The sequence below is a fragment of the Schistocerca gregaria genome, chromosome 5 (assembly GCF_023897955.1).
Source record: "Schistocerca gregaria isolate iqSchGreg1 chromosome 5, iqSchGreg1.2, whole genome shotgun sequence".
NCBI lineage: Eukaryota > Metazoa > Arthropoda > Insecta > Orthoptera > Acrididae > Schistocerca > Schistocerca gregaria.
Window position 1 is genome coordinate 8,066,676 of NC_064924.1, and position 25,970 is coordinate 8,092,645.

The window sequence follows — 25,970 nt, forward strand, 5'->3', positions numbered from 1 at the left end:
GTAGAAGCGAAGTTTGCGAGAACCATTCAAATTATAGGAACAAAGACTTGTGCAATCGACGTTTTATTTCAGCTTTTGTCGGTGTACTTACTGCTGCTTAAATGGGTTATGGGTTACTACAGACAAAGAAATTTACCCAACACGTTGTAGTTCTTTATTGCAATTATAATGTGATTACAAGAGTCTGTTATAATGCTGCCCCATGTCACCAACCATATTTAAAGTCTATATAGACGTAAGTCTTAAGACATGGACTCGCAAATGCAATGGGGTTTGATAGAAATTGAAGACGGAGTTTATCTACATCACTTTGTTATCTGCTGATGATCAAACAGATGTAAAAAAAGATAGGGAGGATTCAAATTATATACATAATGAGGTAGCAATGGATGCAGAAACTGGGGATTGAGGGTTAATTATCAGAAAACAGAATACTTCACTCATGATCCTGATGAATTATAGGGAGAGGGAGAGGGAGGGAGAGAGAATTAAGAAGGTGAAACTTTCTATAATTTGGGACCCGCTTTAGACATGGTGGCGAAATCAGTGGCGGAAATTAATGAAGGATTTAGCAGTGGAGGAAGGTAATTGAGATGCTCAATTCAATCCTATGGAGCAGAAATGTAATGATCAGAACAAAGAGAATCATATAAAAATCGGTACTAGTTATGTATGGAATAGAGAAATGGACTATTAATCTGAAACACTTAAAAAGACTGCAAGCAGTGGAAACTCACTTCTGTAGAACAGCAAGAATCTCTAGAAAAGAGAAAGCAACAAACGACTAAATAATAAAGAGAATGGAAGTAAGATAAAAAATACATGAAACTATGGGCAGAAGGAAGTTACAATGGTACAGGCATGTAAGATAAATGGAGGAAGCCAGAATACCGAAAATAGTCCTTGAATGGGAACCCGAGGGAAAGAAGAGGAGATCCTGCGATCACCTACCTCCAAAATGTACAATTAGCAATGAGAAGAATTGGCGCGGAGGGAGAGGATATACAAGATTGAAACACCTGGAGGGACATCCTGAGGAGATAAATTAAGGTCTTAACGTAACAGAGATAATAATTTATAGGTATTTGTTATGTTGGAGAAAAACCTTAGTATAGAGAATAATCTCAATAAACAAGTAATAAATAATGTGATTACAAATACCTTGCACTTGACAGTTAAGAGCAGGTATTGTCTGGTATCTGACTGAGCAATCGTATCTTGCAATCTTGCTTCCGAGCTCCGCATAGTTACCATCTGCCCGCCACATATCTGCTGCGACAGGATTGCTAGATACGGCGGTTTTTCACACTCCTGGCTATTTCTTTTGTTTAGTTCTTTTTAGGTACTAGCCAGCTTTAACTTTCTGGCGACTGGCTATTAAATTGGCTAGTAAAAGAATTAGTTGGCGAGTTAACGACTTTCATTTATTTGAATATAAGTAAACATATGTAACACATTCTCTCTTGGGGCATCATTTTTGTCAGTGACCACTAAACATACGATAATTTTCCTGTCGTTCTCGTGGCTAATGTTGTAATATTTCATGGCCAAACAGAACTCGTCTCTCCATTAGCAAAGCAATGACACTCAATTCGTACTAGTTCTATTCTTGAATTCTTTTGTGGTACTGCAACAGTTAACCCCAGTTCTCGCTTTCGTCACCTGTTGTTATTGACCTGAGGGTTGTAGGTGTTTATGAGAAGGAATTGCGGAGTATGTCATTAGAGGTGAGATGTGCACAAGGAATACGCCAAGAACGGCGACGTACCATCCCCGCTTCCTTGCCGCCGTCCCTTAGCTTTATCATGCCAAACAGGGTCAATCTTGCGGTAAGTTTTGATGTTCCTGTGCGTTCTTCGTGTTGGAAGCGTATTTGCACTCGTCTGTGTTGTGATTATCTCCATTAGAATAAAAGAGTCCAGTGTGTGATCAACAAAAAAATGGGAGAAATAATTCCGTTTTGTAAGTGTACACGGAAACGTTATTGCTATTTGTTTTACGACAGGAACTGGTTGTGCGACGAAAGACATACGACTTATTTCGGCACTACGCCAGTAAGCAAAGTTAATTTCTATTTATTTGCATTGAAATTAAAGAAAGAGAAAAATTGCTGATCTAAAATCAGTAACAGTTCAGCAAAATGAGGCTGTCATGTAAGCATCCAATGTAGAACTTAAAATTATTCCACAAATTTTCAAATCTTTCACTGACGCTGAATTAGTGATGCAATGTTGGTAATTGTTTCTCAAATTTTGTTTCAACGTTTCTCAAGTAGTAAACAAATATTGTCTGAAATAAGAAAACTTATCTTTTCGGAAGCTTCCTGTCACCACCGCATAGAAGATATTTAAAAAGGTATTCTTGAGGGAATGAGTATTAAAGATAAAATGTTAAAATATTCTTTCGTGTGATTCCAGTTCAAATATAGCTTTTATGGCTCCGTTTTCGTTTTTTTATGCATTGCTCACAAATGATGAGATATTAGACGATGATTTCATATTAGTTGTAACCATGAGAGATCACACAAAAGACTGTAATTTTATAGATGCTAATAAAAATAATGTAGAGAAAATGGCTTACCTAAGAGCAAACTTAATGTCAGTGTATCAATGACGGGCGTAAACAGTGGTTTGGTAACGTTGAATGGAATGGAATTTTCGAAATTTATGCTTCGTTCACTGCTTACTGCATCAGGAAAATTTGACTTAATGTCGTATTTCAAATAACAAACTGAAGGACGGTCTGCAACTTTCCTAAGTGTTATAAACTTAACTAGTACACGTGAACTTAAAAACAGGAAATCTAAGAACCAGTGCAGGAACGGCAAACTTGTTGCGGTGATGTAGTCCTGCATTCTTCTGCAAGATGGTTAAGCAACGGAAAATTGCTATAAAATGTTTGCAATCTGAAATGTGAAACTGTTTACAACGCAGTTAAAATTCTGATAAACTTCATAACTAATAATTATCGGCTCTTACAGTTATTTTGTCTTATATTACACAAAAATTAAACCAAACCGTATATGGAATTACGAGATCCAAGTAACATAATTGAGCGAAGGACTGATTAAATAATTGCATCTGAAGGTAAACTGCAGTTGTGTGTAAATGAACTTTAAGCAAAAAGTTTTTCTAATTTTTCGGCTGTTAGTATGCTCCTGTCAGGCTTAACTATTGTCAAAAAAATGTATCAAGGCGTGGAGTCCTCTTTGAGAGAACATTTGGAAGAGATAAAAACCACAGTTGCGGATGTTAGAGGTCTTGAAGGCTGTTTCAGTCTATTATAGAAACCTTGGCATGTTGAACAAGATGATCTGAAACTATTCTCCTAATTTAGGTTTCATAAAATCATTTGATAAATGAAGTAACTGTATTTCAACATGACACCCAGCTTAAAGGTTAGTTTATGGAACATCATGAAAAACTGGACTACACTGAATTTTTAAGACAAGTGCTTAGAAATTACAAAAAATTTTCTGGATTGTGGACAGTTCATTTTCTTCGACCCACCTTTGTGATGCACCTTTTCCAAAAATGTCATTAACGGTTATCCAGTAATTGAGTACGCAATGAGAATTGCGTGCAATCCATACGATGGAAAAATAGTTGAGTAGCCAAAAAGGCATACATCACAACTCACATAAATTAACATTTTAATTGTTACACTCACGATTGCTTTACAACTAGAATGAATGAAAATACAGATTCACGCAGTGACATGGTGGAGGTCCCGTAGACCTTGTCCCTGTAGGAGGGCACGCTTATCACTTATATGGGTGAACCCGAACCGCTGACAAAATTTCAGGCGATGATCAACAACATTTCTGTATTTCTGTATTTCTGTATAAGAGAGTTGTGCTCTCTGGTTGCTAGTTATAGAGATTTTCATTTCAATGGAAATACAAAGTAGAAAGGGGGGGGGGGGACGGAGAAAACAAGAAGACAGCGATTATTTCTGTTTCTGAGAAGGTAGGTGCTGTGAGGTATGAATATTAGAGAGCCATCTGTTAATAAAATGGTTACAAAATGCTGGCACGAACAAGTTGCAGAAGAATCGTAAAATTGGTAGAAGTCGACCTTGAGAAAGATGCGTTTGGGTTTGGGAAACTGTGAAGGTAAAAGGAAAAGAATGCAAGTAGTGAGAAGCTTGTACAGAGAATTGGCTGGAGTTGCAAGGCTTGAAAGGCACAAAGGGAAACTGGTAGTTCAGGAGGGCTGTAAGCTATCACAGACGGAATTCAGTCTGTACATTGAGGCAGTAAAGAAAATTAAGGAGAAACTTGGAACGAGAAATAAAGTTCAGGCAACTGAATCTGGCAAGCATGGGGAAGTAGATCAGAAAGTGACTGACCATAGTAGATGCGTTTTGCTGCTTGATTAGTGAAATAAATGATAATGGTCGAAGTAGGGAGATCATAAAATGCGAACTGGCAGCTGAAAAAAAACCATTTGTGAAAAATACAAATTTGTTAACGATAATTATAAATATTTTAATCTTTTTTCTGAAGGTATTTGTCTGGAGTGTAGCATTGTACTGAAGCGAAACGTGGACGATCAAATGTTCGAGTAATAAGAGGATAGCAGTGTTTTAAATGTGGTGCTAAAAAGAATGCTATAGATTAGATGAGTAGGTCGAATAATTAATGAAAGGGTACAATTCGACTAAAAGAAGGGATCGGTTAAACAAAGACATCCACAGATGGACGTCCGGTGCTGTACATATGGAGAGGTGAAGGAGTTTGTGCAGAGGATAGACTAGCATTTGGGTCTGTACCAAACCAGTTTTCGACTGCAGACCTCAATAAGAAAATATAAAAAATATGTTGTTACTCTATAACGAATCATCGAAGGCCATGGGTCTGTTATACCAAAACACTCATAAATTATCAAATAACAGATTCTGAAATTTCGTTGGTGGATTCTCGGTGGAGGCGTCAGTCCACTGAGAGCTTCTTGAAGGATCCCGCCACTCCGAACAAACCGTCGGCGTAGTGGTTGTCTGGGGGCCTCTTGCTCTCGTCCGAGGTGTAGCGGTCCTGCTCCACGAACCAGTCTCGCTTCTTCTCCGCTCTCCTGATGAATTCATCTGAAATAAGAAAGTACACTTAATTTTTCAGTGTCTAGAAATTATTCCTACTACCCACAGCTACAGGAATGCATTTCCATCTTCAGTGATTTTCGTTTTGTGGATATTAGGCTGTTGTCCAAGGTATATTCTCTGCCTAGCGTTTCGTCTTCCAGCGATAAAAACGTCTGAAGCTATAAAGTTTCATATACCAGTACAAACTTAAGCTAGGTCAGCAACATTCGGAATTTCTAGAGAAAAAAAGGAATAACTAAAATGAAAGCTTTCCTCCAGTTCGTGAGAACTATCACAGATGGCATCACCACAGTTCAATCTAACTCTAATTTGAGCACTGCAAAGGACATACGCCGGCCGCTTGCCAGAGCAGGAATGTACAGAGAGCGGAGAACAATTTTACCAAAAGTGTAAGGCAGAAAGACCGCATCAAGCAAACGAATTTGAGTACAGGAACTAGGGGTTGCAGCCGCAAATTTTCGTCGCAACAGCAGCGTTACTTAAATTTGAAATATGTATATCTTTAATCAAATTGAAATGGAATACACAGAAAATGTACAGGAAATGTTTGGACTCACCAATCCTTACGACCAGAACAAGACAACTTAAACCATCAGATACATGTACCGGGTGATCAAAAAGTCAGTATAAATTTGAAAACTGAATAAATCACTGAATAATGTAGAAGAGAGGTACAAATTGACACACATGCTTGGAATGACATGGAATTTTATTAGAACCAACAAAATACAAACGTTCAAAAAATTTCCGACCGATTCTGATCAGAATAACAATAATTAGCGTAACAAAGTAAGACAAAGCAAAGATGATGTTGTTTACAGGAAATGCTCAATATGTCCACCATCATTCTTCAACAATAGCTGTAGTCGAAGAATAATGTTGTGAATAGCCCTGTAAAGCGTGTCCGGAGTTATGGTGCGGCATTGGCGTCGGATGTTGTCTTTCAGCATCGCTTGATATGTCGGTCGATCAGGATACACCTGCGACTTCAGGTAACCCCAAAGCCAATAATTGCACGGCCTGAGGTCTGACGACCTGGGAGACCAAGCATGTCGAAAGTGGCGGCTGAGCACACGATCATCACCAAACAATGCGTGGAAGAGATCTTTCACGCGTCTAGCAATATTTTTTTTTTTTTTTTGGTTCTAATAAAACCCCATGTCATTCCAAGCATGTGTGTCAATTTTTACCTCTCTCTCTACATATTTCCGTGGTTTATTAAGTTTTCGAATTTATACTGACTTTTTGACCTCCCCGTATACCTGTACTTACCTGCTGTATTACACAACACTTCTTTAGATGTGAAAACAATCACATATCCGTGTTTGATGTCTCAACATGTCTTGAAAAGGTCAAAGTAAATGAAAAATTATTGCTCTTATAAGCAGACATGCCATCTCTTAATTAACATACGTATGTCGCAGCAAATGTTCAAACTGACCGCCGTTTTCACTGCGCCCCTACTTCCTATTCTCAGATTCCTTCGTTTAATGCTTTTGGTCAAAGTGTTTTTCCATGCCCTATAAAACAGCCTTAGCACATGCGGTCCAATGTAGTTAAGAGCGGCAAAAAAGGAACATTAACACCAGGCCTATGGAACACAAGAGCAATTGTCTTTTGGGAAGTACGGGTAAATCGTCAGTAGCAGATCGTGTGTTCTGCATTTAAATATCCACAACATTCGTTTTTCTGACGCCATGGTTTAATTAAGGTCCACTTATTACTATTATATAATGTACAGAGGCGCCACAGAATGTCAGAAGGACAGAAACAGTTTTTTTAATAGAAAAAAAGGACGACTGGAGTTACTCATGTTGTAAAACCTTGGTTCTAAACAGATCAAACAGCGACAATTCCTCTCCACTACAAGCTCCGTAGCATACGCCGGCGCGACTCCGCCAAGTGGTGCAGCGGTTTCATGACGGCACGAACCGAAAGTTGCGTGGACACGTGTCAGCTACCAGAGCGTGTTTGAGCCTGTATTGATATCTGAGTCTTTACAGGCTCTGATAAAGCCTCCACCACTGAGAGACGAAACTTTTCGCCAAGAATTATGTCATTAACCATTACATAATAACCATAAAAACAGAATTCACCAAAGACAGAAATACCGGTCGTGAAAACTTGCCTTGTATGATATGTCGATAACGTGATGGAGGAAGCCTCAGATACCGAATTTTTACAAAGACCTTTCTAATAGTCATTCTGCACAGCAAAGGTGTAGTTATGTTGCAGGAAAATATGTAATGTAGTCGCAATACGCAAGGTGACTGAGTGCCAAGTATGTGGTGATTGGATTTGTAGATACCACTACCTTTCCATTGCTGTGGGTGGTAGACTTGGCACGTGTGAAGCTGATTACCGTCCTTTGGATCTTCCAATACAGGCAGACATCAAGATTCACAAGGTGTTAAGTAGTTTAAATTTAGATACCAACTGGAAGACTGTGGGAACATAAATAATATGGTACAAAAGTGAGGGACCATATCAGCCCATTCTGACCAACCGGCGTTGGTTTCGCAGGGAAAGTCAGATGTTAATGTAACTTACATTCAACTTTGCGCAGTGTGTGTCACAACACTTTATAGCTGTTGTTACTAGCGAGGTGTCCCTTTCCTTATCCAGTGAATCCTAGTGCTACTAAGGTTTCAAGATCAAGTTCTACCAGGAGTCATACATGTCAATTACAAACATTATTGACTATGTTGTATGGACTGAGACTGTTAAATTAAACAGAAAAATACAGAAGAACAAAAATTGTTAACAGCGAAACTGAGCAACATTCACAAATAGTTTAATCAGTTCGTGTTGTCATTAAATGAATGCTTAAACTGGAATAATCTTTATGGCTCAGTTTGATAATAACATGTATCCTAATCAGGTTTCTGTTTGCTAACTTTCTATTATGCAAACTCTTTGGTTTCATACTCTGCTGTAAAAATGTAAATTCTTTGCTACAGAACCACAGCATTATACATCTTTAAACCAACATCTATAGCCCATCTACCAATTTTTTCATTTAATTATTATCTTTGATAGCTGCTACCTAATCTCTTGGCTACATCAGAGGCTACTGCATTAATTTGTCAATGCTTGCCACTAATAACGGCTATGGAAGGATGCACTGCACCCAATGCTACAGATGTCGCACACAATGAAATCTGTTAAACGACTGCTGCAGATTAAGGTGTATATTAACAATATGTGACAAACGGCACCTTTCTTCCTGTTCTTTTTTTGCCAGTATACATGATGAAAGTTTTACTGTCATTTTGTAACACACTGTATTTAAAATGGATGTGTGTTTGCTCCACATCTCCTCCTAAACTGGTGGATTGATTCCAACCAAACGTGGTACACATACCAGTCATTGTGTGGGGAGAGATACTGTGACGATAAGAACCACTTTCCACTGGGATGGAGATGGTGGTGATAGTGGGGTGCCATAGGACATAGAGGGGGGATGGGTGCTGAAGAGACAGAGAGAGATGAGGAGGAGTTGGGCAAAGAGAGAGGGAGGAGGAGAAGGCCAGAAATGGGGAGAACGAGATGGACAAAGGACGGGGCCAGGAGGAGGTACAGAGACATACACAGGGGAAGGAGAAAACAGAGGTGGAGGAGGTGAACAGAGAGTGGGTCTGGAGATGGCCAGAGAAAGGGGCAGGAGAGGGGAGGAAATGGACAGATGGACAGAGGAACTGGGGAGAAGGAATTAGAAAGATAGAGAGAGGGAGGGAGTAGATCGATAGAGAGAGAAGTGGAGGATATGGGCAGAGAAAGGCTGTGGAGATCGACACAGAAAGGAGGAAGAGATGATGAGCAGTGAGAGGGGACAGGAGCAGAAGAGATGGACATAAAGATGGTGAAGAGATGGGCATAGAGAAGGCCGTAAAGAGGATGGACATAGCGAGCGGAGGGCGAGAGATAGATAGGTAGAGTGGGAAGGAGCAGATGGACGGAGAGGAGATGATGTACAGAGAGATGGGGAGGAGGAGAAGGACAGAGAGTGGGGGAAAGGAGATGGACATAGGGGCGAGGTGCTGATGGTGAGGGGGGGAAATAGAGATATGAGCAATGTGTGTGACACACGCGTTTTTGGGTGAAGCTGGTAAAAACGTAGTCCTTTTATAGATTTGGGAATTATGGGCTGTTTTCTGGGAGTAAGCCACGCCTTTCTACCATAAATTGGATCATTTGATAGTACTTTACAAAAAAAAAAAAATTAAAAAACTGCCTCACCAGTGGAAAAATGTGTGTGTGAGGAAGGTCGTGTTTATGACTCCTAGAATATCGATCTAATCAGTATTTTTTTTTTTTTTACAAATTGTAGTATTTAACAAAACATTACTTGATTTAACAATTCTGTTACTGTATTCAAACTTGTGAAAAGAACTGTTGACCCCTATTACAGGTAGATTTAAGAACATAGATGAGTTTGTATCTATTCTAATCGTTTTGTCAAAAATACGTATACGGATACTTTAGGATATCGGCGCTTTTTCTTCGATAGTGTGACGAGTACGATTTGTTGCAGCAGTGCTCATGAGTGAAGCATCGGTAACTGTTAGTCGGCTACCTTTTGCCCCTATGCTGGGGGCGCGTGACTACGCGGCGTTCGCCAGTGCCGTCCTCTCACGGGGTATCAAAAGGCGTTCAACCGAAGAGCTGGTCACGTCACTCAGTGGAATTCCACTACGCTGTGGTGAGCGAAATAAAGAAGCTGGCTCGTCGCTTTCTACCTCGTAGAGAGGAACGTGGTCAGTGAGACGCGACATCGTTTTACGTCACAAGTTAAATCGTATTTCCTTGGTTTTGGTTCTCATAGAGTATGTGACGCGATTATTAGTTGTTTCAAAGAATCAGAAATTTAAGGATCTTTACTGCGAAAGCAAAGAGAGCTTCAATCCAAGTTTAAACGCAGTCAAAGCCTCTCAGACAAACAGAACCTAAACGATGTCAGGTAGCGTAAGGAGGGCTATGCGTGAAGCGTTCAGTGAATTCGAAAGTAAGATTCTATCTACCGACTTGACAGAAAATCCTAGGAAGTTCTGGCCTTACGTTAAATCAGTGAGTGGCTCAAAACAGCATATCCAGACACTCCGGGATGATAATGGCATTGAAACAGAGTATGACATGCGTAAAGCTCAAATACTGAACACCTTTCTCCAAAGCTGTTTCACAGAGGAAGACCGCACTGCAGTCCCTTCTATAAATACTCGCACAAACGGAAAAATGGCTGACATCGAAATAAGAGTCCAATGAATAGAAAAGCAACTGGAATCACTCAACAGAGAAATGTCCACTCGACCTGACGGGATACAAATTCGATTCTACACAGAGTACGCAAAAGAACTTGCCCCGCTTTTAACAGCCGTGTACCGCAAGTCTCTAGAGGAACGGAAGGTACCAAATGATTGGAAAAGAGCACAGGTAGCCCCAGTCTTCAAGAAGGGTCGTCGATCAGATGCACAAATCTATATACCTATATCTCTGACGTCGATCTGTTATAGAATTTTACAACATATTTTTTATGTCGTTTTTGGAAACCCAGAATCTACTCTGTAGGAATCAACATGGATTCCGGAAACAGCGATCGTGTGAGACCCAATTCGCTTTATTTGTTCATGAGACCCAGAAAATATTAGATACAGGCTCCCAGGTAGATGCTATTTTCCTTGACTTCCGGAAGGCGTGCGATACAGTTCCGCACTGTCGCCTGATAAACAAAGTAAGAGCCTACGGAATATCAGACGAGCTGTGTGGCTGGATTGAAGAGTTTTTAGCAAACAGAACACAGCATGTTGTTATCAATGGAGAGACGTCTTCAGACGTTATAGTAACCTCTGGCGTGCCACAGGGGGGTGTTATGGGACCATTGCTTTTCACAATATACACTCCTGGAAATTGAAATAAGAACACCGTGAGTTCACTCTCCCAGGAAGGGGAAACTTTATTGACACATTCCTGGGGTCAGATACATCACATGATCACACTGACAGAACCACAGTCACATAGACACAGGCAACAGAGCATGCACAATGTCGGCACTAGTACAGTGTATATCCACCTTTCGCAGCAATGCAGGCTGCTATTCTCCCATGAAGACGATCGTAGAGATGCTGGATGTAGTCCTGTGGAACGGCTTGCCATGACATTTCCACCTGGCGCCTCAGTTGGACCAGCGTTCGTGCTGGACGTGCAGACCGCGTGAGACGACGCTTCATCCAGTCCCAAACATGCTCAATGGGGGACAGATCCGGAGATCTTGCTGGCCATGGTAGTTGACTTACACCTTCTAGAGCACGTTGGGTGGCACGGGATACATGCGGACGTGCATTGTCCTGTTGGAACATCAAGTTCCCTTGCCGGTCTAGGAATGGTAGAACGATGGGTTCGATGACGGTTTGGATGTACCGTGCACTATTCAGTGTCCCCTCGACGATCACGAGAGGTGTACGGCCAGTGCAGGAGATCGCTCCCCACACCATGATGCCGGGTGTTGGCCCTGTGTGCCTCGGTCGTATGCAGTCCTGATTGTGGCGCTCACCTGCACGGCGCCAAACACGCATACGACCATCATTGGCACCAAGGCAGAAGCGACTCTAATAGCTGAAGACGACACGTCTCCATTCGTCCCTCCATTCACGCCTGTCGCGACACCACTGGAGGCGGGCTGCACGATGTTGGGGGGTGAGCGGAAGACGGCCTAACGGTGTGCGGGACCGTAGCCCAGCTTCATGGAGACGGTTGCGAATGGTCCTCGCCGATACCCCAGGAGCAACAGTGTCCCTAATTTGCTGGGAAGTGGCGGTGCGGTCCGCTACGGCACTGCGTAGGATCCTACGGTCTTGGCGTGCATCCGTGCGTCGCTGCGGTCCGGTCCCAGGTCGACGGGCACGTGCACCTTCCGCCGACCACTGGCTACAACATCGATGTACTGTGGAGACCTCACGCCCCACGTGTTGAGCAATTCGGCGGTACGTCCACCCGGCCTCCCGCATGCCCACTATACGCCCTCGCTCAAAGTCCGTCAACTGCACATACGGTTCACGTCCACGCTGTCGCGGCATGCTACCAGTGTTAAAGACTGCGATGGAGCTCTGTATGCCACGGCAAACTAGCTGACACTGACGGCGGCGGTGCACAAATGCTGCGCAGCTAGCGCCATTCGACGGCCAACACCGCGGTTCCTTGTGTGTCCGCTGTGCCGTGCGTGTGATCATTGCTTATACAGCCCTCTCGCAGTGTCCGGAGCAAGTATGGTGGGTCTGACACACCGGTGTCAATGTGTTCTTTTTTCCATTTCCAGGAGTGTATATTAATGACCTAGTAGATAGTGTCGGAAGTTCCATGCGGCTTTTCGCGGATGATGCTGTTGTATACAGAGAAGTTGCAGCAGTAGAAAATTGTAGCGAAATGCAGGAAGATCTGCAGCGGATAGGCACTTGGTGCAGGGAGTGGCAACTGACCCTTAACGCAGACAAATGTAATGTATTGCGAATACATAGAAAGAAGGATCCTTTATTGTATGATTATATGATAGCGGAACAAACACTGGTAGCAGTTACTTCTGTAAAATATCTGGAAGTGTGCGTGCGGATCGATTTGAAGTGGAATGATCATATAAAATTAATTGTTGGGAAGGCGGGTACCAGGTTGAGATTCATTGGGAGAGTCCTTAGAAAATGTAGTCCATCAACGAAGAGGTGGCTTACAAAACACATGTTCGACCGATACTTGACTATTGCTCATCAGTGTGGAATCCGTACCAGATCGGGTTGACGGAGGTGATAGAGAAGATCCGAAGAAGAGCAGCGCGTATCGTCACAGGGTTATTTGGTAACTGTGATAGCGTTACGGAGATGTTTAGCAAACTCTAGTGGCAGACTCTGCAAGAGAGGCGCTCTGCATCGCGGTGTAGCTTGCTCGACAGGTTTCGAGAGGGTGCGTTTCAGGATGAGGTATCGAATATATTGCTTCCCCCTACTTATACCTCCCGAGGAGATCACGAATGTAAAATTAGAGAGATTGGAGCGCGCACGGAGGCTTTCCGGCAGTCGTTCTTCCCGCGATTCATACGCGACTGGAACAGAAACGGGAGATAATGAGAGTGGCACGTAAAGTGCCCTCCGCCACATACCGTTGGGTGGCTTGCGGAGTACAAATGTAAATGCAGATCCCTCAAAATGCGAGGTTTTATCTAGCATTTGTTATAATAAAATGACAGGAAACTACATGTATATGTGAAGGCTTTCTGTACCTGATAATGTTTGTAGTTCTATAAGTTGTGTGCTACGAATGCATACCGTTTGAGTGCTATGGCACAATGCCGACCTCTAAAAAACGCGATTTATTGGTACAATTTGCATGTTAAATATCAGATAGTGACTTTTTATACCATATACCGAGAGTCAGTTGATATGTGACGGTATAGCGCGGTTGGTCGCGTCGTGAGCTCTCGCGCTCGTTTGCCCAACTCATAGTAAAGTTTTTTCATCTTCTGTTTTCTGAAAGATTCTGGATTTTTCTTATTCATTTAGTAGAAGCGTTACTTCAAAGTCGACGTTATTTATTACGATTAATGTATTTGCTGCAGTTGTTGTTGCAAAAACCAACGACTGGAATGTCCCCAGTGGCCAGAAATCTTAATGTTACTGCCAGTCTATGCCAGAAAGTAAACAAAAATTACATGAAACGTCCTGGCTGATTGAAACTGTGTGCCGGACCGAGACTCGAACTCGGGACCTTTGAATTTCACGGGCAAGTGCTCTACCAAGTGAGCTACCCAAGCACGACTCACGCCCCTTCCTCACAGCTTTACTTCTGCCAATACTTCGTCTCCTACCTTGCAAACTCTACAGAAGCTCTCCTGCGAACATTGCTAGTTCTACAAGGATCGCATGAGAGCTTCTGTAAAGTTTGCACGGTAGGAGACGAGATACTGGCAGAAGTAAGGCAGTGAGGACGGGGCGAAAGTCGTGCTTAGTTATCTCAGTTGGAAGAGCACTTGCCCGCGAAAGGCAAAGGCCCTGCGTTCAAGTCTCGGTCCGGCACGCAGTTTTAATCTGCCAGGAAGTTTCGTATCAGCGCACCCTCCACTGCAGAGTGAAAATCACATGATGAAAAATTTGCCCGAAGTTTCTGCTATTATGAAACTTTCTGTAAAATACATATATGAAATGTGTCAGTTTGTGTCTTGCTGGCAAATGAATTTTTCAATGATGACTTCGAAAATACCTCCTTTTGCATTAGAATCAAATGTTTACAAAGGCAATGCAATCTCGAGCATACGGATCTCATGCATGCGCAAACTGACATTGAGAGTACACAGGTACTATATTCAATTTAAACCCGAAAATAGGATGAAATTTCAACTGCGTTAACGAATAACGTCTACTAGTACGTACCTGATCGTTGGACAGCGTTACGTAGCATTCCTCTACCACTAAATGCTGTTCAAAGCATTGACGAGGCCAGAATCTTCTTCGCTATTTTCTCCGCTCTTGCTCGACGGTCTCTAACATGACTGGCGCAGCTATCTTACGCGGATCCGTTTTCGTGAAGCAACTGTGTGGTTCGCGAGCAAAATAGACCCGACAACGGTCGCTCGAGAGTGCTCAGAGCGCAAATCTAGTAAGCCATCTCGTCCCGTGTGTCGTCGGCGCTGTCTCTCCTGAGTCCGGATGTTCCGTCCGCGTCCTCGTCAACGCTAGCTGCCTCGCCCCGTGTAAGAACGGTTTTACTCTCGATGGAAACGAGCGATTTATTATCGCGGTTTCCGTGCGTACTTTTGTCGCGTTCTTCAGCAGTGCGTGTGAAACGTCGGAGCCGCATACATCACGGGAATAAACAGATTCATTGCTCACTATGACTGTTACCGATCAGACTTCGATATATTTTCCTTGCACTGTGCTCTGCCACAATTGTCTTTATAGTAATCTGCGAAAAGGTTTCTTCTTACTTGGGCTGATCTGATTCCATTGCCCAGATCAGGTAGGATGCTTCTCAAATACTCTGGCGTTTTTCAGTCACCTTTCTTCTGTGAAATTCTGAATGATCTCTCTCTTTGTAAGACCCTCAAAGCCTCACAAATTTTCTTTACTCTTTTACACCGTGTTGTGTGACATACTATGCATTGAATATGCAGATCACTTAGAGTACATCTCCCACCCAAATACCTGGAAAAAATGAACAGTTGACATTAGAGCTGTGTTTATACCGTTAATCCATCAAACAAGCGTACTTTCAGTCGAAAATACTTACTTTCGTCATCTCTTAATAGTGACACGAACGCTCCTTTATGAAGCAGTGAATTAAACATCGGGTGAGTTCAGAACCTTCTGTTACGTTTCTTATTGCATTCATAAACGACATAAAGAAACACTGCCTACTTTCTTCTGCGTACGCTCATACTAGTTGGCTTCCAGTCCAGTATTGTTGCGGAATGACCACTGCGATGCCGCCGTATGAGCACTACTACGATTTCTACGGCCGCGATCTCGCTGCGAGTGCGCGCAGCTGTTACTCGCTCGTGTGCGTCGAGCGTGGGCTGTACACCACTCGCACAGGTTGCAGAATGCCTGGGCGCCGTGCTCTTCCATCAGTCACCACCACTACACGTTGACCTATGTTCCCATTGCTGTCAACACAGTTAAGGTCTTCACCTGTAATGAGTATTGTTATTTTATGTGCAAATGTTATCTATAGGACTCCAGGTGTCGCATACTTTACTGGGTATCCCATATTTTACCCGTACTTTCTTCTGCCTCACGTATTTTCGATAGGTCTCCCATATCTTAAAGATTTTCCCGCATTTCTCCCATGTCACGTATTTGGCGTATTTTATCATGTCTTCTCCAGTGTTTTATAAAGTTTAACTTTTTCATTTATGCTAAAATCTCCTAACCGCTCGAAGATTATCGTTCCCAAATCAACAATCGACATTTCCAGTATATCAAGTTTGAATGCCCTCTTTTTCACGTTGGCAAGTTTGAAGCTTCCGAGACGAAACTTTAGTCTTCTGCTTCGGCAGCGTGTACACGGGCAGTTCGATGTCAGTTGCGTGTGTAGTTTACATTGTATTCGGAAGGCCTGCTTACCTATGGGTAGGTTAAGTGACGACGACGATCCTATGAAGACACGACCAAAGAAGACGGATCACTATATGCGCACGTATTTGCCCCACTGGGAAAAATCTTATTGTTTGGTGGGATCAGTAAAATATAACAAGCTTTTTGTTTTTTATCCCGGCGTTTTTCAGTCTGTGGGTCGCGACTCACAAGGGGGTCACAAAGTCTTGCTCGGGGTGTCGCGGCTGCGGGAATGTCTCCAATTTAATCGCTTTAAATGATACTAAAAGAATTTGCAGCATGACCGTTGCTACGATACGATCATCTGCTACGACAGAAACGTAATGAAAGCACATTGTTAAGTAGCTCACGTTCAAATGTGGCACTTATCTGTAGTAATGAACATTAATTTAACTTAAACCTGTTGAACACGTCAGATACGCAAAGGCTGGCGAGAAGTGACACAATGATTATCGAAATCTTCGACAACTGCATCATGGCAGCAGGGTAGCAAAGGCCACTAAGTGTTGTACAGAATGTGTTCGGGAGTTCTTTTACTGAGAAGTTTGCTGGGAGAGCGGAGGGACCATATTAATCCCCGGGCGGTACGGCGGTGCTGAGCTAGAATCTTATGCAGTACTGCCAACTTACGTAGCCCTTCTGCCTATCAACTGTTGTGGAAAAATATGACACACAACTAGAACAATTCGTTGAAATGCATTACAAAGACGCCCGTGTTGAAATGTGATGCAAAATAGCTGCAAAAACACACTCACAGCTTACGTGCACCACTTCAAACCATGGCCGCTAGAGTGCACTTCAGTAACCATGCTTCGAACCGGACAATAGGTCCCTACGAGCGGCAACAGTGAAAGAAGCACGAAATACAGCAACTTCTACTGAGCGCATCTAAGAAGCTTGAGCTCACCTCAAATTGTGCGTTGTCGTAATTTCCACGAGACTTTTTTTTTTTAGCCACTAATGTAGATAGACAAACGTCCTTGTTGGTGCTTCACATTTGATGTCTGTTCTGTGGCCGGAGGAGTTTCTAACTGCTCTGGCAGATGGCAGAGCCGTAACACTGGGTCGAAAGGCCTCTGCATGCGGCTCACGTTACAAGAAGCGTGCTGTTATTGAATTCTTGTCTGCAGAAAAAGAAACCGTGGTGAACATCCACAAACGTTTGTGTGCAGTGTATGGCGATGCTGCAGTTCGTAGTACAGTCGTGGGTCGGTTCACCTATACAAGGAATAATAGTACCAGTGTGTGCGTTGTCGTTACGCGCGCGACGTTTTATTAATAAAAGTTTATTAACCACGCTGTGCGGGTAGACCGGAATCATGCAATGCCTTTAGTATTTACGATATATATCCAGTTAATACCAATAGTTTGCACAGTTCTTTCACCGTGTTGTCACAGAAAACAGTCACATGTGTTCACCACTATAACAGTCCGTTAACCATCGGTTCAATTTACGTCGTCGTCTGTAAGACAGTTTGGACGATATAATAAATGTTTCTTGATCAAATTACAGCACTGTTCTTTTAGTTAACATTTTGGTCTGTTCCACTTTCACAGGTACTGTCTCCACGTGATAGTGGTGTCTGATTCATGGCTAATTGTCACAAGTTTACACAGTTTGTAAAATCGTCATCGCAAACACTCGATATACTTATCAGATTTTACTGTTCACTTAATAAGGCACAATCTTTCCAGTCATCCGAATTTTCATCAGTTCGCCTAAACTATTCCCAATCATGAATTTTGTAATATTTTGGAAATTTATTGTTACTATCCTTCCTTTCCAACTCACGTTTCACCATCTTCCATATTTTATCCTGATTTTAGTACCTTCTCATGTTTTCACAAATCCCTTCAATTTTCTTTTCCCCTTGAGCACCTTCTATATAAAATAATTTTACATGTTCCTCAGCCGGCCAGTGTGGCCGAGCGGTTCTAGGCGCTTCAGTCTGGAACCGCGCGAGCGCTACGGTCGCAGGTTCGAATCCTGCCTCGGGCATGGATGTGTGTGATGTCCTTAGATTAGTTAGGTTTAATTAGTTCTAAGTTCTAGGGGACTGATGACCTCAGATGTTAAGTCCCATAGTGCTCAGAGCCATTTTTGAACCATGTTCCACATCCACATCGTACCCTACCTCATTACCTTCACTCAACGGTAACCTGGATAAAACATCTGCAATTTTGTTCTGTGTACCTTTAACATACTTTATCTCAAAAAGGAAACTGTTGTAAGAACGAAGTCCATCTTGTTAACTGTTTATGTACCAGGCAAAACTTTCTGAACAATAAAAGGGCTCTGTGCTCAGTATATATGATAGTTTTATTTCCACATAGGTAATCTCTAAACTTTTGAAATCCCCAAACTATTGCCAATGCTTCATACTCAGTCACAGTGTAATTTCTCTCATACCGGGTCAATGACCTACTTGCATAGGCTATGATCATATGATCTTCATTTTCCTCATCCCCAAAATTTTAAAACCATTCCGCTCCAATACCATATCCACTCGAAGCAGTCTCCAAACATAATGGTTTACTAAGACCAGGATGGTGTAAATTCTTTTCCTCTTTCAAAGCTTCCTAAGTTCATTAAAGGCTTTCTGACATTCTTCTGTGTCCAAACATAGCTCACTTTAGCACTCAATAACTTATTCAAACATGGGTTGTTAAAAGCTTGCCCTGACACAAAATTATGGTAAAATTTACACATATCCAAAAATGATTTCAACTCTTTTCTATTCCTCGGGGATGGACACTCTTTAATTGCTTTCATTTTGTCTGGATCGACTTTAATACCAGTAGTTAACAGAATTCTATCCAAAAGCTTTATCTTCTTGCGAACAAACTCACACTTTTTGAGTCTCAGGGTCATGCCCCCTTTCCTTAAGGCTTTAAACAACTCATTTAATGAACACAAATGTTCTTCCCATGACTCAGTGGCAACTAACAGGTCATCCACATATATTGTTAGTTTTGAGCTCAACTCTGGTCCTAATAGTTGATCAAGGGCTTGTATAAAAACAGATACACTAATATTCAGCCCTAATGGGACAACAGTCTACTGATAACACTTCCTGTTTACCAAAAATGCTGTATACTTCCTATATTCCTTGGCAAGTGGCGCCTGCCAGTATCCAGAGGTCAGATCGAGACTACTAAGATAATTTACTTTGTGATACCTCTGTAACATCCCCTCCATACTTTCTTGCCTATTAGTTTCTATCGTTACCACTTCATTTAACATTCTGGCATCAGTAACTAGTCTTACATTACTATCTTTTTTGCCCACAATGACCAAAGGTGAATTATGTTCACTCTTTTCTCGCTCTATAACACCACAATCCAATATCCTCTCAATCTCTTTATTCACCGCTTCCCTCTGCACGAACGGTATGGAGTAAGGTTTTTTTCGAAAAAGGTTCATGCGTTTAGTATCCAACTTACATTCAAAATTCTTTACTCTTCCCTGTTTGTCAGAAAAAAACTACTCTATTTACCCACAAAACTTCTTTCAGTTCTCCTTTCTGGCATTCATCTAACCCTTCACCTTAGACATCTGGTTCTCCAGTTCGTCTATAAGTCCACTTGTATCCTCCTCACCTCTATAATACAAGTTCAGCTGAACATCACCCAAACTAGTCCCTACAGGCATCATCTTCACTTTCAAATGCCCCAATAAGTGGTCCTTGTCTCTGACCAATCCATCAAACTTCAAACTGGTCCTTGATCCACACACTCAAAATTAACTAAACTTTCCCCACAATTTATCTCTGCTTTGCACTCTGTCAACCAATCCATGCCCAATATAATATTCACTGTTAACCCAGGTATCAAAAAAAAAATTGTGTACTAGACCAAGTCCCCAACCTCAAATTCCAGAATTATTTGATGTTTAATAACGTTGCTTAATTTCCCTGTAGCATCCACTATCTTTACACCTACTACTGGTACATTCATCACTTCATTGTGCTTCTTTATGTTACTAAATAAACTTTCAGCAATAGCACTAATTTCACTACCTGTATCCAAAAGAGCTTTTTCTTCCCCACCATAAATTCGAATTCTCACAAAAGTTTGCTTATCCTATCATCACTACTTTCTTCACGTAACAAATCCTGCTCAATTTCACTATGAACCTATTCATCACAACTCTGACTTTTATTCCCTTCTAAACATTTCTGAAGAGCACAAACACCTACTTACTCCTTATCATCCGCTGCTATTATTACGTTTCTATGAATTACAAAAACATTAACTTCTTCCTCATTAATTACCGTGTCTCTATGGTTCAAGGCATGTGTATTCATCACTTCTCCATTGACCTCAGACACTGACCCTTCTCCTAGCTTAACATCTTTTCTTAAACCATCACATTCGTGGAAAGCACCCTTTTCACTACTTTCTTTCGCTCCTCCCCTTCACTGTTATCACTAGCATTCTGCAACATTTTCTGTTCCTTTATCACTCTCTTTGGCTGCTCTTCATATTCTTCAACTCCCTCATACATCTGGTAAAATCTTTCCATACACGGGTCACCTAATTCCTTACCACCTTCACCATTAACTTCAGGTCCAATTTCTTCAATCACCAGACCATGATGGCTACACACCCTATCGCCATAATCATTACTAATACTATTACACATCACTGTATCCTTTATATTACCACGGTGATTTGAAAATTAAATAGGCCCTAACCTATGACCCACCCCAGCACAGGCCACCACTGTAGTGGGGTTCCGTTTCCCTCTAGTGACCCTCCTACCGTCTGATAACCTGGGCTATTTCCTCTGAAATTTCCTCGGCCTCTTCTTCTACCTCTAACATATACTTGGTACACTGTTCCTATTCTATCCTGATTTTCATGATGACCGTCTACATGCCTGTTTTCTTTAATGAACAGCCCTTTTGCCACCTACCTCCATCCCTCACTCTGTTCAGAAAATTTTTAACAGTATTAACATATCCTATCAACCCACATCTTCTATTAGGAGGCAACTTCCCTATCAATACTTCTATAGTGTCTTTGTCACTCCATGGGCTGTCCAAATGTTTCAGTTTACTGATCCACTTCTCACAGTATTCTCTCATATTCTCCCTACTCCTCCTATCATACCATGGAGCCTTCTTAAAAGCTTCTGTGACATCACTTTGTTTTTCTTTCGACCAGTACTCTATCAAAAACACAAAATCTTCAAATGTTTTATATTTTTCTGGTGAATCAGCTCCCCAGTCTAAACCTTCTCCCTTTAAACAAGCACTTGCCCTCCTTAACTTATCTTTTTCCGTCCAGTCTGTAGTAAACTGATCCTTCAAACTATTCACAAAGGACACAGGACGTAGGTCTCCATTAGGATAAAAATTTATATTGTTGAAACTACTCCCATCCTTTACCTGCACCACTACTGGATATAAAGTAAACTGCTTATCCTGTACCGCCTTTTCCAAACTCCCTACTCTATTCTCAATTTTAGAAGTGGTCTCTGTAACATCTTCCACTTCTGTGTTAGTCTTTTGCCTACATTCACGGAAAATTCCTTTGCAACAATCTTTAATTTCCTCCTTCCCTTTCATACATTCGGTAGCTTGGGCTTTAATGTTTTTATCCAAGCCTTCTACACTCTCCTTTACACTGTTTTCAAAGTTCTCCTGATTCTTATTTAACCCAAACTCTGTTTCTTTAAAAATATCTTTAACAACATCTTTAAACTTCTGAAAATCTTTATTAACATCTGACTTAAAATTCAAAATTTTCTTTTCCAATCCCTCTTCCAATTCCTGTTTAAATCCCTTCAGACGTTGTTCAAACTTTTCATCTAGCCTTTTAATTTCTTCACCCATTTATTTGCTAACAGTTTCTATCTTGTCACCCAGTCCCTTTTCCATTTCCTTCATATTCGTTAACAGCAATGCTAACATACTCTATACTCCTCCCTTCTCATCTACTTCTCTTTTGACACCCAGTTATAATTTAATGGCTCTCCCCATATCTACTTTTTCTCCAACAAATTTCGTGTCGTTTTCTTCATTTTATTTATCTTCCAACATCGGAAAGCTAGCTACTCTTTGTCTACAAAGTTAAATACAGTTTACCCAAGCAAAACACAAAATTACTCTATCAAATTCGGAACTCGTACCCGAAGACTGCAAAAATTCGACAAGACAGCATTGAAACAATACTGTCCTCTCACTAAACGGTCTCCATCTCTAAAGAAACTGGTTCTCTACTTCTAAAAAAAGCCTTTAATATAAAAAAAAACATGACCTACACAAGGAATATGGCTACCCCTGTTAGCCATGGACGAAAGAAAAAATTTGGCATAGTCTTTGTCAGAACGTCAATTTTAATCTCAATATGGTATGCCAATGTTTACAAAAAAAAATTAGGTAATTCAGTACAATTATTATATAGATGCGTTCAATGACTTTAACGGGGCCAAATGAACAATTAAAGTCAATATAATTCCAGCAAACCTTCAAAAGTAAAAACAGATTATTGTAGGGGCCTACATAGACATCGCGCATCTACTATATGCCCACGAAATACGTAATTTTCTTTTGAAGCTGAAAGGCAATGAGAAAATAGGTGCAGGTTTCAAGCAGTAATGGCGGACAGCATCAGCTGGTAATATACGTAATTTTATGGTGGCTAACTTTTACTACACAAAAATAAAATATGTACACCCTCCAAAAGAAGTTACAAACAAACATTAAAATAAAATTATAATGAGCAGCAAAATGACTGAGGAGAATTTTGAAAGGAAATTATTAATTGAACTATTATTTGGCGAGTTTTGAATACTGTCAACAAGACGAAAAAATAGAAAGAATATTAACCAAAATTGAGATATTGTGACAGTATTTTTAAAATAGTTAATTTAACTGCAATTGTCTTTAATTTTGAAATGAGAAGGAGCGTAATAATTTTCTTTTTACGTCTTAAATGTTGCAGCCGGCAGTGCGATGACGTAAGCGGTGGCCCGCGCGGACGATATGTGAAGTGAATCCTGGTTCGTGGCGTGAAGATAATGATGGATCCTCCAGTTTCATTAATATTCCAGTTACGGCGGTGGTCCACGTCTCCGTTGCAGTCAGCACTGGCGCAATAATAATAGTACCAGTGTGTGCGTTGTCGTTACGCGCGCGACGTTTTATTAATAAAAGTTTATTAACCACGCTGTGCGGGTAGACCGGAATCATGCAATGCCTTTAGTATTTACGATATATATCCAGTTAATACCAATAGTTTGCACAGTTCTTTCACCGTGTTGTCACAGAAAACAGTCACATGTGTTCACCACTATAACAGTCCGTTAACCATCGGTTCAATTTACGTCGTCGTCTGTAAGACAGTTTGGACGATATAATAAATGTTTCTTGATCAAATCACAGCACTGTTCTTTTACTTAACAATTTGGTTTGTTCCACTTTCACAATTAGTGTCTCCACACGACAATGGTGTCTGATCCATGGCTAATTGTCACAAGTTTACACAGTTTGTAAAATCGTCATCGCAAACACTCGATATACTCTTCAGGTTTTACTGTTCACTTAATAATGCACGATCTCTTATTATCACAGCGGACGCACTATAATTAATTGCTCCTCCGCGTATCACAGTCTTTTACGCCGAACTTTTCAACGTTTGTCATCCGCGAACCGATCACGATACCACAACTCGCACGCTCTCTATCGATAGTCGTTCGCTCTCTCTCTGGCACAGTACTTCTGCTAGCGTAACCAAAGCATATAGAACCAGAACATTCATGTTCGTTCAATATAAAATGTAAAACAGTAGCAAAATGAATGAAGAAACAATGTGACGTATTAACAAATAAAGAATAGTTGAAATAAATGATACGTACGTACTATGACAAGGTAACGCACAAAAGGAAAAAAATATGATCGACTTTCGGGGAAAGCAATGTCTTTACAAGCGTCAGGAAATGCAGAAACACAGCTCCATGCTCAGCCACACTCGGGACCTCCTGTCACAGCCACTGCCCCAGACATGCTGAATCGTGTGGATGTCAATATTCCTTCCGACCGGCGCATTACAACTCGACAGTTGGCTCTACGGTTGTCGGTCAGCATTGGAAGCGCGTCTGCAATGATCGAAGATGACATTCGAGGAGGTGCTCACGATGGGTACCACGTATACTCACAGCGGAGCACAAGATTCAAGGAAAGGCCATTTCATCTGAATAGTTGAAGCGTTTTGAGACCGACGAAGAGGCTTCCTGTCACCGATCGTCACGGGGTACGAACGCTGGGTGCACCACTTTGCGCCAAAAACAAAAAGGTAGTCCATGGACTGGCATCATCCTCATTCCCCATTAACGAAGAAATTCAAGACAACCCCCCCCCCCCCCCCCCTCCCACCTCTGCCGGAAAAGTCTTGGCGACAGTCTTCTGGGACTGTGATGGCGTCATTCTCGTTGTTGTCATGAGGATGAACCATCAATTCAGAGGCATACGTGAAGACTCTTGATTATGTTTGGTTTGTGGGGCGTTCAACCACGGGGTCATCAGCGCCCATACGTGAAGACTCTGCATAAACTCAAGAACCGTTTCCGACGTACGATCGGGCAAGAATTCAGCAGTAATCTTGCTCCAACACGATAATTCACGTCCACACACAAGTCTGAGAACCTTGGATCACATCGTCAAACTGTGCTGCACATTCACCCTACAGTACAGACCGGGGACGCTCTGAATTCGATCTCTTTGGGCTGCTGAAAAGTTCCCTACGGGGAACACACTTTGATGACGACGAAGGTGTGCGTCACGCAGTGAAGACATGGCTACGCCTACAGGAAAAGGGTTTGACCAGCTGGGAATACATGCTCTTCCACAACGTTGGCGCACGGCCATAGAACATGATGGAGATTACGTAGAAAAGTAGGACATGGACAAGACATGTTGATGTATACTGTCACCAAATTATTACTCTTGAACGACCCTAGTATTTTCGTAGCTCTGGGGATGGATCGGAATTGCCCTAAAACTGTCGTTGCTGGTCATCTCCATTATTTCTCGTTTCTTTCATGTTGACAAATGTGATTTCCGTGAATTGAATCATTGTTAGCTTGAAAGTGCTTTATGCAAGAGTTGAAAAACATCGTCTAGAAGCCTACTAAAGAAGATAATTTATAGTAACATATCCCAAATATTATAGCAATTAAAAAGAAATTTTGTCTTCTTTTGAAATTGTAAAAACGTAAGTAAAACAACCAGCCCACTGCATGTCTGAATACCAGTACAAAAACGTTGTTGTTGTTGTGTTCTTCAGTCCTGAGACTGGTTTGATGCAGCTCTCCATGCTACTCTATCCTGTGCAAGCTTCTTCATCTCCCACTACCTACTGCAACCTACATCCCTCTGAATCTGCTTAGCGTATTCGTCTTTTGGTCTCCCTCTACCATTTTTACCCTCCACGCTGCCCACCAATACTAAATTGGTGATTCCTTGATGCCTCAGAACATGTCCTACAAATCGATCCCTTCCACTAGTCAAGTTGTGCCGCAAACTCCTCTTCTCCCGAATTCTGTTCAATACTTCCTCATTAGTTATGTGATCTACCCATCTAATCTTCAGCATTCTTCTGTAGCACCACATTCCGAAAGCTTCTATTCTCTTCTTGTCGAAACTATTTATCGTCCACGTTTACTTCCATACATGGCTACACTCCATACAAATACTTTCAGAAACGACTTCCAGACATTTAACTCTATACCCGATGTTAACAAATTTCTCTTCTTCAGAAACGCTTTCCTTACCA

The 25,970-nt window shown here is 41.6% G+C and overlaps 1 protein-coding gene across 1 annotated transcript in view; it reads right to left on the reverse strand.

Annotated features, from left to right (window-relative positions):
- Positions 1–3,858: 3,858 nt before the first annotated feature.
- The window catches only part of LOC126272024 (retinol-binding protein pinta-like), a 547,678-nt gene continuing 525,566 nt past the window's right edge, over positions 3,859–25,970 (reverse strand). Inside the window, exon 7 of the mRNA XM_049974523.1 lies at positions 3,859–5,085. Coding sequence (XP_049830480.1) covers positions 4,934–5,085 — 152 coding nt within the window. The 3' untranslated portion in view covers positions 3,859–4,933. The remainder of the gene's footprint in view (positions 5,086–25,970) is intronic.